The following is a 16,076-nucleotide window of genomic DNA, read 5'->3' on the forward strand; positions in this document are numbered from 1 at the left end:
CTGAATAATATTTCATTGTCTGGATGTACCACAATTTGTTTATCCATCCACTTACAGCAGGACATTTTGGTTGCTTACAAGTTTTGGCAATTATGAGTAAAGTACTATAGACATCCATGTGCAGGTTTTTGTATGAACATAGGTTTTCAACTCATTTGATAAATACCAAGGAGCATAATTGCAGGATCATGTGGTAAGGGGTTATTTACTCTTGTGAGAAACCGCTTATCTTCCTAAGTGGCTGTACCATTTTGCATTTCCACCACCAATGAACAAAAGTTCCTGTTGCTCCACACACCCTTGGCATATCCATTGATTTGGACGTTTTTATAGGTGTATATTAGTCTGTTTGCACTGCTGTAAAGGAATACCTGAGACTCTGTAATTCATAAGAAAGGTTTAATTGGTTTATGGTTCTGCAGGCTGTACAGGAAGCATGTTGCCATCAGCTTCTGGGGAGGCCTCAGGAAACTTATAATCATGGCCTAAGACAAAGTGAGTGCCACCACTTCCCCTGGCTGGAGCAGGAGGAAGAGAGTGGGGAAAATGCTACACAATTCTACCATGAGAACAGCACTAGGGGGATGGCACTATACCATTCATGAGAAACCATCCCCATGATCCAATCACCTCCCACCAGGTGCCACCACCAACATTGGGGATTACAAATTCAACATCAGATTTGGGAAGGGACACAAATTCAAACCATATCAAGGTGTGTAGTGGTATCTCATTGTTTTAATTTGCAATTCCCTAATGATGTATAAGGTTGAGCATCTTTTCATATGCTTATTTGCCATGTGTATATTTCTTTTTTTGTTTGTTTGTTTGAGACGGAGTCTCTGTCACCCAGGCTGGAGTGCAGTGGCCCAATCTCGGCTCACTGCAAGCTCCGCCTCCTGGGTCCACACCATTCTTCTGCCTCAGCCACCCGAGTAGCTGGGACTACAGGTGCCTGCCACCACACCTGGCTAATTTTTTGTATTTTTAGTAGAGACGGGGTTTCACCATGTTAACCAGGATGGTCTCGATCTCCTGACCTCGTGATCCGCCCACCTCGGCCTCCCAAAGTGCTGGAATTACAGGCTTGCCATGTGTATATTTCTTTAGTGAAGTAACTGTTTAGGTTTTTTGCCCATTTTTAAATCAGATTGTTTGTTTTCTTATTGTTAACAGTTCCTTGTATATTTCAGATAATAGTACTTTATCAGATATGTCTTTTACAAATATTTTCTTTCAGTCTATGGCTTGTCTTCTCATTTTCTTGATTGATAGAATATTTTGCAGTTTAGGAGAGAGTTTTTCATTTTAAAAAATTTGCTTTTTTGGTTTTGGTGTTTTTATTTTATTGTTGATGCTTTTAGTGTAGTGTGATCTAGAAATGTGGTATCATTCAACCTCTTAGAATTTGAAATTTTCTTTATGGCCTATACATACTCTGTTTTCATGAATAGTGCATGGGTGTGCATAAGCTTGTTTTTTAAAAAAATTTTAGAGACAGGGTCTTGCTCTGTCACCCAGACTGGAGTACACTGGCATGATCATAGCTCACTGCAGCCTTGAACTCCTGGGCTTAAGTGGTCCTTCTGCCTCAGCCTCTCGAGTAGCTGGGACTGCAGGTGTGTGCCTCCATACTTGGCTAATTAAAAAAAATTTGAGTGATGAACATCTCACTATGTTTCCCAGGCAGGTCTTGAACTCCTGGCCTCATGTGATCCTCTTGTCTTAACCTCTGAGTCACTGGGATTATAGGCATGAGCAGTGGCTATCTGGCTCTATTTTTTAAATCATGTGGGAAACAGAGGTGTTACATACCAAAAGTACAATAATACTAGTTGTTTTTTTTTGTTTGTTTGTTTTTGAGATGGACTTTTGCTCTTGGTTGCCCAGGTTGGAGTGCAATGGTGCAATCTCGGCTTATTACAACCTCCACCTCCCGGGTTCAAGCGATTCTCCAGCCTCAGCCTTCTGAGTAGCTGGGATTACAGGCGTGTGCCACCATGCCTGGCTAAATTTTGTATTTTTAGTAGAGACGGGGTTTCACCATGTTGGCCAGGCTGGTCTCGAACTCCTGATTTCAGGTGATCCACCTGCCTTGGCCTCCCAAAGTGCTGGGATTACAGGTGTGAGTCACCGCACCCGGCCAATACTAGTTTTTATAGTTACCTAAAAAGTTACCTTTACTGATAATTATTTATTCATATGGCTTCAAGTTACATCTAGCATTCTTTTGTTTCAGCCTGAGGGACTTCCTTTGGCATGCTTTTTTGGGCAGGTCTACTAGTGACAAATTTCTTTAGCTCTTATTTACCTAAAAAAGTCTTAATTTCTCCTTCATTTTTGAAAGATAGTTTCGCTGGGTATAGATTCTTGACAGTTTTTTTTTTTTTTAAGCATTTTATATATATCATCCCACTGCTTTTTTGCCTCCCTGGTTTCTGATGAGAAATTAGCTGTTAATCTTACTGAAGTTCCCTTGTACAAGTTTCTTCTGTCCTACTGCTTTCAAGTTTCTCTTCTTGGGCTGGGAATGGTGGCTCACACCTGTAATCCCAGCACTTTGGGCAACAGAGGTGGGAGGATCGCTTGAGGCCAGGAGTTAAAGACCAGCCTAGGCAACAAAGCAGACCCAATCTCTACAAAAAATAAAAAAGTTAGCTGGACATAGTGGCATATGCCTATATGCCTATAATCCCAGCTACTTGGGAGGGTGAGGAAGGAGGCTTACTAGAACCTGGCTGGTCAAGGCTGCAGTGAACTATGATCATGCCACAGAACCAGACCCTGTCTCAAAAAAAAAAAAAAAAAAATTATCTCCTTATCTTTAGCATTCGACGGTTTCATTATAATAACTCTCTTTGTGGGTCTTTTTAAGTTTCTTATACTTGGAGCTTGTTGAGCTTTTTGGATCTGTAGATTCATGTATTGATCAAATTTGAGAAGTTATTATTTCATTATTTCTTCAAACATGTTTATATCTCTTTCTTCTCCTGAAACTTCCACAATGTGTATTTGGTACACTTGATGGTGTCCCATAGGTCCCTTAGGCTCTGTTCATTTTTCTTCATTTTTTTTTCCTGCTCTTTAGACTTGGTAATTTTAACTGCCCTATCTTCAGGTTTGCTGATTCTTTCTTCTGCTTGCTCAAATCTTCTTTGAATCCTTCTAGTGAATTATTTTGTTTCAGCTATTATGCTTTTCAGCTCCAGAATTTCTATTTGGTTTCTTTAAAATTTTTCTGTTTATTGAAATTTTCTGCTTGTACACACTTCATTCTTTGGATTTCCTTTAGTTCTTTGTCCATGATCTTCAGCTCTGCGAATATTTAAGATAGTCCATTTAAAAGTTTTGCCTAGTAAGTCCTATGTCTGGGCTTCCTCAGGGATGGTTGGTGGCAGCTTCCTTTTTTGCTGTGAATGGGTCATACTTTCCTATGTCTTTGTATGGTTTGTAATTTTTTACTGAGAGCTATACATTTTGAATACTGTAGTTGGTAGCTCTGGAAATCAGATTCTCATCTCTCCCCAGAAATTGCTGTTGATACTTGTTGAAAGCTGCAGTTGTCCATTTGTTTAGTGACTTTGCTAAAAAGACTATGTTTCTTGTTGTGTGCGAGTACTGAAGTCTCTGTTTCATTATCTCTGCATTCAGCCAGTGACTTGAAAGATTTTTTTTTTTTTTTTGAGACAGAGTTTCGCCCTTGTTGCCCAGGCTGGGGTGCAATAGCGTGATCTCGGCTCACTGCAATCTCCGCCTCCTGAGTTCAAGTGATTCTCCTGCCTCAGCCTCCCGAGTAGCTGAGTTTATAGGCATGCACCACCATGCCCAGCTAATTTTTGTATTTTTAGTAGAGATGGGGTTTCTCCATGTTAGTCAGGCTGGTCTCAAACTCCCGACCTCAGGTAATCCACCTGCCTCAGCCTCCCAAAGTGCTGGGATTATAGGCATGAGCCACCGCACCTGGCCTTTTTTTTTTTTTTTTTTTTGATGGAGTTTCACTCTTGTTGCCGAGGTTGGAGTGCAATGGCATGATCTCGGCTCGCTGCAACCTTCGCCTCCCAGGTTCAAGTGATTCTCCTGCCTCAGCATCCCGAGTAGCTGGGATTACAGGCATGTGCCACCATGCCCAGCTAATTTTTTTTTTTTTTTAGTAGAGGTGGGGTTTTGCCATGTTGGCTAGACTGGTGTTGAACTCCTGACCCCAGGTGATCCGCCCTCTTCGGCCTCCCAAAATGCTGGGATTACAGGTGTGAGCCACCGCGCCTGGCCTGCATTCAGTATTGAAGATGCTGCTTCTAAAATTCTTGTGTTCAGGAGAAGGAAACACTGTCTCTGTATTTAAGGAAGTAGCATTACAGGAAGTACAGTAAGAGACAAGAGACACAACACATCCAAGAAGGAGGACTTTCTAGGAACAATAGTCATATTTTCTCCATATTTATATGAGTCTTGTTTCTTTCTTTTGTGCAAAGTTAGAGATGCTTTCACCTGAGAAAAAATATATTCCCCTTTCTTTCCCCACTGGAAAAATGCTTTCTGTAAATGAAAAATCTCATTTTTGTTATAATAATAGTATCTAAAAAATTAAAGCATGTATTACACTTGGGAAACAAAAAGATTGAGAAGAGAAGGAACTTTCTGCTATCCGAGGTATTTTTCTTTCTCGCAGTCATTTTTGCTTCAGTCACATGCCTACAAAGACTGCATACCTTTTAATTAATTCATTCATTCATCAAATATTTACTGAGTTCCTACCATGTGCCGCCTCTGTTCTTGTGTCTTGGGATTCAGTGTTGGAAAAAAAAATCAGAACAAAAGATTCCTGCTTTCATAGAACATAAATTTGAGTAGGGATGTCAGATTAAATAAGCAAATAAATAGCATGTAAATCATTTAAAAGTGCTAAGAAGAAAAATAAACATGGAAAGTTGATATGACATCTGTAGGGATGTTGAAATTTTATATAGAATGATCAAAAAGGCCTCATTGAGAAAGTGACATTTGAGGAAATATCTGAAAGGAGTAGGGGAGCTAGCAGTGTTGATACACGAGGGAAGTGTGTACTTGACAGAGGGATGAGTTTTGAGGCAAAAGTGTGTTTGGTGTGTTTTAGGAATAGCAGCTATGCCTGTGACACAGGAGCAGGGAGAAGGAGAGAAGTAAACTAGGAGACAGAATGAGATGAGAAAGTGAACAGGAACTATTTCCACGTAGAACTGTGTAGTTCATTGTAAGGCAAGGCTTTTGCTTGGAGTGAAATAAGAGCCAGTAGAGAGTTTTGAGCAGAGGAGGAAGCATAATCTGACTCAAACAGGGTCCACTCTTACTGCTGCATGGACAATGGATTGCAAGGTGGCAAGGGCAGATGTACTGATACCACCAAAGAAGGTATTGCAGAAATCCCAGCAAGGGACGATAAGAATAGGGGTGGTGAAAGGGATTGAATCCCGGCAAGGGACGATAAGAATAGGGGTGGTGAAAGGGATTGAATTCTAGGTCTATTTCAGGGGTAGAGCCAACAGGATTTGCTGACTAACTGGATTTGAGCTGTGAAAGAGAGAGAGAGAAGTCAACAATAATCCTGTATAGAATTAAATACTGTTGATATTTTGGTATTTAACCTTTCAGTTTTTTATATACATGTTCATAATTTTATATATTTTTAATATATAAAAATTAGTCATTTGCTTCCTGACTATTGATGAGCCCTCCTCTTCAGCTAGGAAAATGACGGTGTTCAGAAAGTTAAAACTTCTTCTCTGGAAGGATTTCATCTTAAAGGTGGTATGGTTATCTGTGGGAAGATATAAGTCCTTGGGAGGGATTGAATGTTTAAGTTAAATTGGTTCCTAATAACGGGTTAAAGAACAATTAAGAACTTTACATGGAAAGGGGCCCTTTTCTGTAAACGAGTCATGTAATTATTAAAGATGACATAATTGTTACTGATTTCTGGCCATTGGAGTTACAGAAAGGCTAAAAGGAGATGTTTCAAGCCAATTCTTATTCTGTGTTTTTCTTTTTCATGTGTTGTGCAGGGAGACTGGAAGAAATTAAAGTGTTCTAAATGGAAGAGCATTCACCACATGTGTTCTGTTTTGGGTTGACATTTAGCTTTTGTTTTTATTTTAGAAACGGAAGACTCTGGTAGCAATCCTTGAAATCTTGATGCCATTGCTATTTTCTGCATTGTATTGTATCTTCATTTTAGTAGTGCTCCAATAAAAAGACCTGCCACTAACTGCCATGCAATTGATATCAGTTCGTTGCCAGACTTCTACAATTTTCCTGAAAAATAGATTTCAACTAGTTTATATCCCTTCTAAAAGTGAAACTTTGAAGGCTATCACCGAAATGGTGGAACATATCTTTGATGTTGAGTTTGAAGGTTAGACATAAAGATGGTTAAGGATTGGGAGGACATTTTTATAAAGTATAGTTTGAAATTTTTCCCCTAGAGTTCTTACAGTGGTGATTCTAAATCTAGTGTCTCCAAATTCTAAAGAGCCTATGAGGTGGTAGTTGGGGGGAAGCTGTCCATGAGATATTTTTATTATTTCAAACAACATATGGAGTCTTGTCTATATATGTCAGAAGGCTTCAACGCTAATTAAAATGTTAAATGTTAAGTATTTGTTTTTAACTCACTGTCATGACACCTATTATCTCGTATTAATCCAGAGGTATGATTGGCAATTATATGTCTCTAATAAAAAATGGAAGGCATTCAGAGGATCAGAGGGTCTGAAATAGCTTCTAACTTTTTAACTGGTCTCTGCTTCTCCTCTTGTCCCATTCTAATCCAGTCTCCATGTGGAGGCAGAAAGATCTTCAAAAGCTCAATAGGATCCAGCTAGTCTCCAGCTTAAACCCCTTTGGTGACTTCCCATTGCCCTGAAAGAAAACCAGCTCTTCTCCAGGTTCTGACCCTGCTTTTTTCCCATTCTTATCTAGTTTGGCTCTTTATTGTGCTCCCACACCCTGGTCATGTTGGTCTTTTACTTCCTAGAAAGCAGCTACATGAGGTTTTCTCCTGACAGGGCTTTTGCACCAGGTGTTCCTTCTGACAGTGCTTTGCCCTCAGCCTTCCCTGTGCATTGCTCCCTCTTAGTCTTCAGGTTTCAGCTGAACTGACGCCTAGGAAAGCAGCTAAATCGATTTTAGGTTTCTCACCTCTGCCTTATTCTCTGTCACAGAACCCTGTTTTATACTTTCTATCAAAAAGGGAATTTTAATAAATGTTTACATACATATTCACTTTCTTGCTTCTGTGTATTGTCTGCCTTTCTCCACTAGACTCCACCTCCATGAGGGCATAGGAACCATGTCTGTTTTGTTCATCACTGTGCCTGTTCTAGTACCTAGCACATAGTAGGTGCTCAATAAATATTTATTGAATAAATTAATGTAGTTAGGTAGATAAAATTCTTCAAAATATGTAGTTTATGGGAGAAATTTTTCAAAATTACTATAATTGCTCTACATGCTATTGTAAAAGTATTCTAATAATATATAGGGCATAAAGTGAATAGAGATTTTTCTCTCCAAGCTTCAGTGCCACTCAATGGGGATAATTCTTTTTTTTTTTCTTTTCTTTTTTTTTTTTTTAAGATGGACTTTTGCTCTTGTTGCCCAGGCTGGAGTGCAATGGTGAGATCTAGGCTCACTGCAACCTCCGTCTCCCGGGTTCAAGCAATTCTCCTGCCTCAGCCTCCTGAGTAGCTGGGATTACAGGCACCCGCCACCACGCCTGGCTAATTTTTCTATTTTTAGTAGAGATGGGGTTTCACCATATTGGCCAGGCTGGTCTCAAACTCCTGACCTCAGGTCATCCGCCCATCTTGGCCTCCCAAAGTGCTGGGATTATAGGCATGAGCCACTGTACCCGGCCTCAGTGGGGATAATTCTTTTAAAAGCTTTCAGTTCCAGGAGTTTGAGACCAGCCTGGGCAACATAGTGAAACCCTGTCTCTACAAAAAATAAAAAATTAACCAGGTATGGTAGTTGATGCTTATAGACTCAGCTACTTGGGATGCTGAGGTGGGAGGATCTCTTGAGCCTACAACTTAGAGGTTACAGTGAGCTATGATTGCACCACTGCACTCCAGCTTGGGCAACAGAACGAGACCCTGTCTCTAAAAAAATAAAAAATAAAAATAAAGGCCCTCAATGGTAAAATGTGGGGGAATCACTGTTTTGAAAGTTGTGCTTCAGCTGGGTGCAGTAGCTCACGTCTGTAATCCCAGCACTTTGGGAGGCCGAGGCGGGCGGATCACTTGAGGTCAAGAGTTTGTGACCAGCGTGGCCAGCATGGTGAAATCCCATCTCTACTAAAAATACAAAAAAATTAGCCGGGCGTGGTGGCTGCCTGTAGTCCCAGCTACCTGGGAGGCTGAGGCAGGAGAGTGGCTTGAACCTAGGACGTGGAGATTGCAGTGAACTGAGATCATGCCATTCCACTTCAGCCTGGGTGACAGGGTAGGACTCCATCTCAAAAAAAAAAAAAAAGAAAGTTGTGCTTCTTGCTTGTCTGGTAACCTAAAATACTATGTATTCTAATTCAGTTACGTTATACATATGAGATTATGAAATTTCTTTCTTTCTTTTTTTTTTTTTTTTTTTTGAGACAGAATCTTGGTCTGTTGCCCAGGCTGAAGTGCAGTGGCACCCGTAATCCTAGCACTTTGGGAAGCTGAGGCAGGCGGATTCCCTGAGCTCAGGAGCTCAAGACCAGCCTGGGCAACATGGCAAAACCCTGTCTCTACTAAAAATGCAAAAAATTAGCCGGGTGTGGTGGTGCCACTTGTAATCCCAGCTACATGGGAGGCTCAGGCATGAGAATCACTTGAACTCTGGAGGTGGAGGTTGCAGTGAGCCGAGATCAGATAGAACAAGACTCCATTTCAAAAAAAAAAGAAAAAAAATCTAGATGAAGAAAAGAACCCAAAGAGATCAGTGGAGGCCCTAAACTGCTTTTGATCAAACATTCATCATACTAGGGGAAATTGAATGCTCGTTTTCATAGACTTGTAAGTCACAGAGGGAAAGAAGAAAAAGTTAAGTCCCATTCAAGGTGGGGTGTATATCATGAGACTATCTCCCCTTAAATCTGGGACCCCAAATGCTTGTATTGTACTGGTAGTACTTAATGTAAGGTTGTGCTGGATATAAACATGCCTCTGACTGCCTGAATGTTGCCTTGGAACTCAGCACAGCAGGGAGGGTCCTAGCCCTGAGATTTGTAGCTCAAATTCACATCACTTGGTTGTCAAAAAAAAGAAAGGAAGAAAGAAGGAGGGGAGGGAGGGAGGGAGGGAGGGAGGGAGGAAAGAAAGAAAGAAGGAAGGGAGGGAGGGAGGGGAAGGGAAGAAAGAAGGAAGGGAAGAAGGAGGGGAGGGAGGGAGGAAGGAAGGAAAGAAGGAAGGGCAGAGGGAAGGGAAGAAAGGAAAGGAAGGAATGAAAGGAAGGAAGGAAAGAAGAAAAGAAAACCCCTCAAACTGTGAAGTGGGACAGTGGGACTCAGATTGACAGATGCAAATATATATTTTTCCTGGAATAATGTACCCTCATTCTGTATCTCAAGACTCACCACAAGAGTATCAAGGTCAGTGAGCAAACATACTAGGAAACAGGACACCAAGGATGGTTATCAGTATAACAACAGACAGCAAAAACAGACCTGGAAAGATTCCAGATAATGGAATTATTAGTCTTGTGTTATAAAATCACTATGTTTAGCTGGTTTGAAGAAATAAAAGACAACATAAAAGGATTTATAGGTAGCATGTCATTATAGTCACCTAGCAAATTTGGGGAGAAAAAAGGAACTAGAACTTCTAGAAATGAAAAATAAAATAACATGTAAAACTCATGCTAGAAATGAGCCTTGAAAGGATGAAACTGAACTTAAACTTCCTACAAGAACAAAACTCATTCTTTAATGAAAAACCACAAGGCTTGATCCAGGTCTCAAATCATGTGATCAGCACTTAAATTCTCTCTTCCTTCGTAGCATTACTTTCTTGATGCCCCAAGATAGTTGCTAGCAGTTCTTGGGACTATAGACTTCCCGGTTAAAAGTTATGACTTGAAATAATGAGATTCATGTCCCTTAACTTACCTCCCTTATTTTCTGTCTGTCTCTGCTCATGTATTTGCAGAACGAATGCTGGAGTTAATGGAGCAGTCAGCTGTGGATCTTAAGTCTCCTTAGGTGGAAAGCAGGCAGCTGGGCAGCCTTTGCCTTCACACCAGCCACTCACTGATGGGATTTTTCTCTCTGTAGTTTTAGGCTATCCTTCAGTGTCTTTGTTTGAACATTATATAATTGATGATCCCAAAGCTTTCTGCATATTGGCAGGAATTGTTTTTGACCATAACGTCAATGACAGCAATGGATCTTTGCCACCTGTGGTAAGAACATCCTTTCTCTAACAATTGTACTGTGCTACCGAGACTTGAGCATGTGTTCCTTCCGCAGTCTTGTTGGCTGACCTGCCCCCGCCTTTTCTCTGTGGCAGCTTTGTCATCTTATTTCCAGAGGAGATAAGCAAGGGCTCCTGTGTTTCATGTCTTACAACCTAGACTTTGAGGTCCCTTCCAGTTTTCAAATTCTTTAGAAGACTTGTTCTGAGCAAGCCTTTATCCTGAGGGTACAGGATGGCGTATATTAAACTGCCTGATGATGGACGCAGACTACAAGAGCAGGCTCCACAGACTTGAGTTCCAGCCCTGCAACTCACTAGCTGTGTAACCTTGGGAAAACATTTCTGGGCCTCAGTGTCCTTATTGTTGTGAGGGCTAAAAGAGTTTTATGCCTATAAAGTGCTTAGAACAAAGCCTGGAACAAAATAACTTTCCAGAAGGATTAGTTATTGTTGTCATTACTAATAATCTTAGGGACTTCAGATATGGTATGAGTGTGAGTTTGTTTAAGGAAAAGTTCATGTTGTAAACATGGGAATATTTGGTTTATGTTCTGGGATGGGAAAACCACTCATGTATAGCTTTTGTGTTGTACAGTGTATCTGATGATTAATTGTTGGAAGTTGCATGGGCTATTGGTAGATGGAGAGAGACATGTTAATAAAATAACCAACAATGTTTTTCAAGCATTTATTAATGCTAGCCAACACAGATACCATCTGGCTCAATCCTACTGTAGCCTATAAGGTAGATGTTGTTAATATCATCCGCATTTTACTCGTGAGGAAACTGAGGAATGAAGTTTACGTAATTTGCCCAAGGTGACAAGGCTATTCAATAGGAGATTTGGGGTTAGAATCTGGGTGGTCTGGTTCCAGAGCCCTTGCTCTGAACTGTTCTGCAGCACACCATTCCTGAAGGGGGCTCAGGAGCAGCTGTGTGTTTCCCAGGCTTGCACCACGGAGAATTTCCAGAGTACACAGGGAAGACCACTGTTGCAGCATGCTTCCCCAGGGGACACCTGCCAGTGTGGGCATCCTTCATCCTGTTACAGCTGACATCAAGCACAGATTTGTTCTGTCTTGTGCCTTTGCTGAGTTTCAGGAGTTCATAACCGAATTTGTTTTCTCTTTGTTCTTCATAGGTTAAGTATCAATTGCGCTTCAGTTACTTTCAGAAGAATTTTATACCGGGGAAGAATATATTTTTCCAAGATGACATAGAAGGCTGGTGCACATCCTTTCTTTACCCTCTCAATCCATGCCAAGAACCCCGTGAATTTCCATTTGCTGATGGGGGAAGTCCTGGTGAGAAAGCCCCGAAGCCTGTGTGTGTTAAGAGCATGGCCGCGGCTGGGCGTGGTGGCTCATGCCTGTAATCTCAGCACTTAGAGAGGCTGAGGCAGGTGGATCACCTGAAGTAGGGAGTTCGAGACCTGACCAACATGGAGAAACCCCATCTCTACAAAAAATACAAAATTAGCTGGGCGTGGTGGCTCGTGCCTGTAATCCCAGCTACTCAGGAAGCTGAGGCAGGAGAATTGCATGAACCTGGGAGGCGGAGGTTGCGGTGCACTGAGACCAGGCCATTGCACTCCAGCCTGGGCAACAAGAGTGAAACTGTCTCAAAAAAAAAAAAAAAAGAGCATGCCACTTTTGTTGTTTTGTTTTGCTGCCAGCACATAAACTAACATTTCAGAAGAGGTTGAAGGAGTTACATTTAGAAATGTGACATTCAGTAAAATGCTTACATTCTAGAGCAAGTAAAAACAGTAGTTATAGATTTGATTGTAACAATATTGAATTGTTTGGAGGAAGGATGGAAACATTTTACTGGAACAGGGAGTGCAGGGACCAGTGGGTGGCCAATTTAGCAGTGACATTTGTCATCATGGAGGAAACATGATCTGTGCTTTATGCATGTTTAAGATTTTCTTGGCCTCCCTTTTCCACCTGCAAATACCACTCCTATTTGGTTATTTTATTTTATTTTATTTTGAGATGGAGTTTCATTCGTGTTGTCCAGGCTGGAGTGCAATGGCACGATCTTGGCTCACTGCAACCTCTGCCTCCCAGGTTCAAGCGATTCTCCTGTCTCAGCCTCCTGAGTAGCTGGGATTACAAGTGCCCACCATCACACCTGGCTAATTTTTTGTGTTTTTAGTAGAGATAGGGTTTCACCATGTTGGCCGGGCTGGTCTTGAACTCCTGACCTCAGGTGATCCGCCCACCTCGGCCTCCCAAAATGCTGGGATTACAGGCATGAGCCACCACTCTTGGCCTATTCTATCTTTTTAAACACATGTCCTGTTCAACACACATGTCACATTGTATGATCTATGTCTAACATCCCTCCATTATGATCTCCACTGACCGTATCCTTTGCATTTCATCCATTTCATTTAATTTAATGAAGAAGAAACAGAAGATAATCATCCACACTCTTGGGACTCCCTGCATGCCTGTGCAGCTCCGTAGAGTCTGTTCCTGCTTTGGGGGAATCCCTGAACTCTTTCTGGCCTGTTCATTGGCTGGTGCTTCGCTTTGATTTTATTCACTCTGACTGATGCTTTTAGATCTTGCCTTGATTCTTATTCTGTCCTCCCTGCCCCATCTGCACCACTGGTGCAGAATCCCAGTTCCTGTTCTTCAGGCCTCATGGTCTTGGCTGGCCCTCTCTCTTTCCCTGTCATGAATCTCCCTATCTGCATTTCTAGTCTGGGAAAAGCTCCTTCTCCCTCTCTGTCATTTAGGATAAGAGGACAGAAAATTAATGCCAGAAGGTTGGAGTTTTTCCAGGAGTTCCTATTTGTCCCAAGGGCTGGCATGTGGTCCCAAAGCCAGGTCCTGACTCCTGGCTGCCATAGTCCTCTCTTCTTGGGGAGCCATGCTGATTTTCTGCTCCGTCACCCTCTGTTGAGAACGAAGGAGAGAGCCTTGCTGAGTGGCTGCTTTGCATCTGCTTGCTCTCTCCCATGCAAAGGGGTCTAACTGCACCTGACAGAGCAAACACCTAAAACTTGGCACCCAGTACTCCCTGGATCTGCCTGCATTGCCCAACTGTCGCTTCTGGCAACCCCAGGTTCCTAGAGAAGTACTGGGGCAACACTGATGCCTGCGTATCCTCTGTCCTTCACAATAAGCATCACATTCCCGACTGAAGGCCCATGGGCCAATCCGCTCTTGAAAGACTCATGCTCTCCAATTCACTTTAGATTTTTTGGTCTTCCTCTTTGTGAGGTGTTTAGGGTGAACATCCTCTAGGCAACTCACTTTTCTTAGAAAATTAAGCTGATAATCCACATCTGTTGCAGAATAGCTCAAATATTGGCTTGAAGCCTTGGGCCTTTGTGCACACTGAGAGTCTAAGTCCGAGTACTTACAGTTTTGCATAATTCTAGAAAAGATCCAGCAGTTCTGCAGTGAAAATACTCCTACACACAATCAAGAATATGTAAGCATTCTGAGAATTTATTACCAACAATTTGTTCCTTCTTTTTCCTGGACAGATCTGAGAGTCTGCCTAGGTCTAGGCCATCTGAAGACCATAGCCACCTCTACTCCTGGGAGGGGGCTGAGGTACCCCACCTTGGCTTTGCTCATGTTGGAGCCTGGTAACCATTGCTTGGAGGTGGGGCTGTTATCTCTTAGAGGACCCCAGAACCAGGGATCTTTGCCTTTCAGTCTATTTTTCCTGAAAACTGACCCCATCATGCCAACTATGCTGTGTTGAAATGAGTGTTGCTTGTGATAAGGACTGTTTTTGAGACTTAGTAGCAAAATTCACTGACCATAAACCCAACAGCAGTAACAACTCAGAAGTAGGTCACAACAGGTTAGAGAGGCTGTGTCTTTCAAGTGCTTTGAGTTTAAGCATCTCATACAAGTGCTTTGAGTTTAACCATCTCATACATGCTGTGTGATCGAAACTGCAGAAGAGGTGCTCTTTCCCTGAAGTCCGAATACTAAGGGGAGGAGATGTGGTCCCACCTCAAAAGATTCTTGTATTGGACATCTTTTATTTTGCCTGCCCAGGCTCCTTTACCTCATTTTCGGATCATATGTTTCGGATCATATGATTTCGGATCATACCCTCAGCTCCAGGGGTCTCCCTTGTGACTTTCCTCTTTCTTCCACACTGTAATGAGGACTCTAGGGATACCTTTCCTACCACTGTCTGTCTCTATGAATGCCTAGCCATGATCCGTCTGAAATACCAGTTGTTGCATCTTTATACTTTCTTTCTTTTTTCTTTTCTTTTTTTTTTTTTTGAGACAGAATCTCCCTCTGTTGCCCAGGCTGGAATGCAGTGGTGCAATCTTGGCTCACTGCAACCTCTGCCTCCCACCAGGTTCAAGCAATTCTTCTGCCTCAGCCTCCCAAGTAGCTGGGACTTTTAGGCATGCACCACCACACCCAGCTGATTTTTGTATTCTTAGTAGAGATGGGGTTTCACCATATTGGCCAGGCTGGTCTCGAACTCCTGACCTTAATTTCTTGATATTCACTATTTTCTCATAGGATACAACAAAGAAGGCTTCCTGGCCATACAGTATGCTGTGGATAAAGCCATCATGTGGTACCATGCTCACAGTGCAATTACCAACATGTTTGAGAATCTCAATGTACTTGTGAAGAGATTCCCATATGGACCCTATATTGAGGACAGGTTCTTCCTAGTCCTTCAGAATGAGTTTTCTCTGTTCTTCATACTCAGCTTCATGTGCATTGAGCTCATCATCATCAATTCCATTGTACTGGAGAAAGAGAAAAGACTGAAGGTAACCCCAGCTACTTCAGGTGTATGCCTCTCCTGGGACAGGAATGTGGGGAAGCTGCTAATGAAAAATGACCAGAATAGGAATGAAGCCAAAAGGAGGTTGCTTAGGTGTCCAAGCAACTTCCAAGGTGAGTTGGAACTTGGAAGGTTGTTCACAATTTTAACTTGCTTGCAATCTAGGTGACCCCGTCTCTGTTATTACATGAATCCTTGCCTTTAGTCTGAGAATGTCCAGCCTGGTCATTCCTGGTTGGCCAGCACACTGCCTCCCACTAGGTAGGTGTTTGAAAAATGCTTGTGGAATGACTCATGATAAGAGATCTACCCTTCACTATTCACCACCTTGCTTGATGCCCTGAAGGCTGACCTGCAGGGATCCCAGCACATGCTCCCACAAGGAATCTGGCGGGACCTCAGAGGGAAGAAGTAGGAGGATGAGGTCCCTGTGTTGACCTCAGGCCAGCAGGGAGAGATCTCTACAGGTCATTTTGGGCTCAGCTTGTTCCTTAACTGAAAGTCACTGTTCTCTCAAGATGTCTTGCTCTACAAGACTCTCCCATTCTGGATTCTGGTAGCCTCTCTTTCTTCTCATCCATTTGGATCCAAGGAAGGTATTCATGCTTTTGCTGCTAGCCCTAGGTTTCTGCACTATCCTGTAGGGTTTTCTGTCCCTGTGCACACATGTGCCTGTTATAAACAAACCCTCTTTGAATTACTGTAATTTGAATATAGCAGTTGTTTCCTTTAGGGATCCTGAATGATACACAATTATATGAGATAACTACTGCTATTATTCTTATTTAGTAGAGGAAGTAACTTGAGACATAGAGAGGTTAAAAATTTCCAGATAATTTTATATGGAACAGTACAAC

The 16,076-nt window shown here is 42.1% G+C and overlaps 1 protein-coding gene across 1 annotated transcript in view; it reads left to right on the forward strand.

The window, feature by feature from the left end:
* Window positions 1-16,076, forward strand: part of LOC112129411 (ATP-binding cassette sub-family A member 17-like) — a 111,919-nt gene that overhangs the window by 17,044 nt on the left and 78,799 nt on the right. The window contains 3 exon segments of the mRNA XM_063717818.1: window positions 10,286-10,413; window positions 11,570-11,732; window positions 14,946-15,332. Of these exon segments, the coding sequence (XP_063573888.1) occupies window positions 10,286-10,413; window positions 11,570-11,732; window positions 14,946-15,332 (678 nt within the window).

Source organism: Pongo abelii, chromosome 18 (genome assembly GCF_028885655.2).
Source record: "Pongo abelii isolate AG06213 chromosome 18, NHGRI_mPonAbe1-v2.0_pri, whole genome shotgun sequence".
Classification (NCBI taxonomy): domain Eukaryota; kingdom Metazoa; phylum Chordata; class Mammalia; order Primates; family Hominidae; genus Pongo; species Pongo abelii.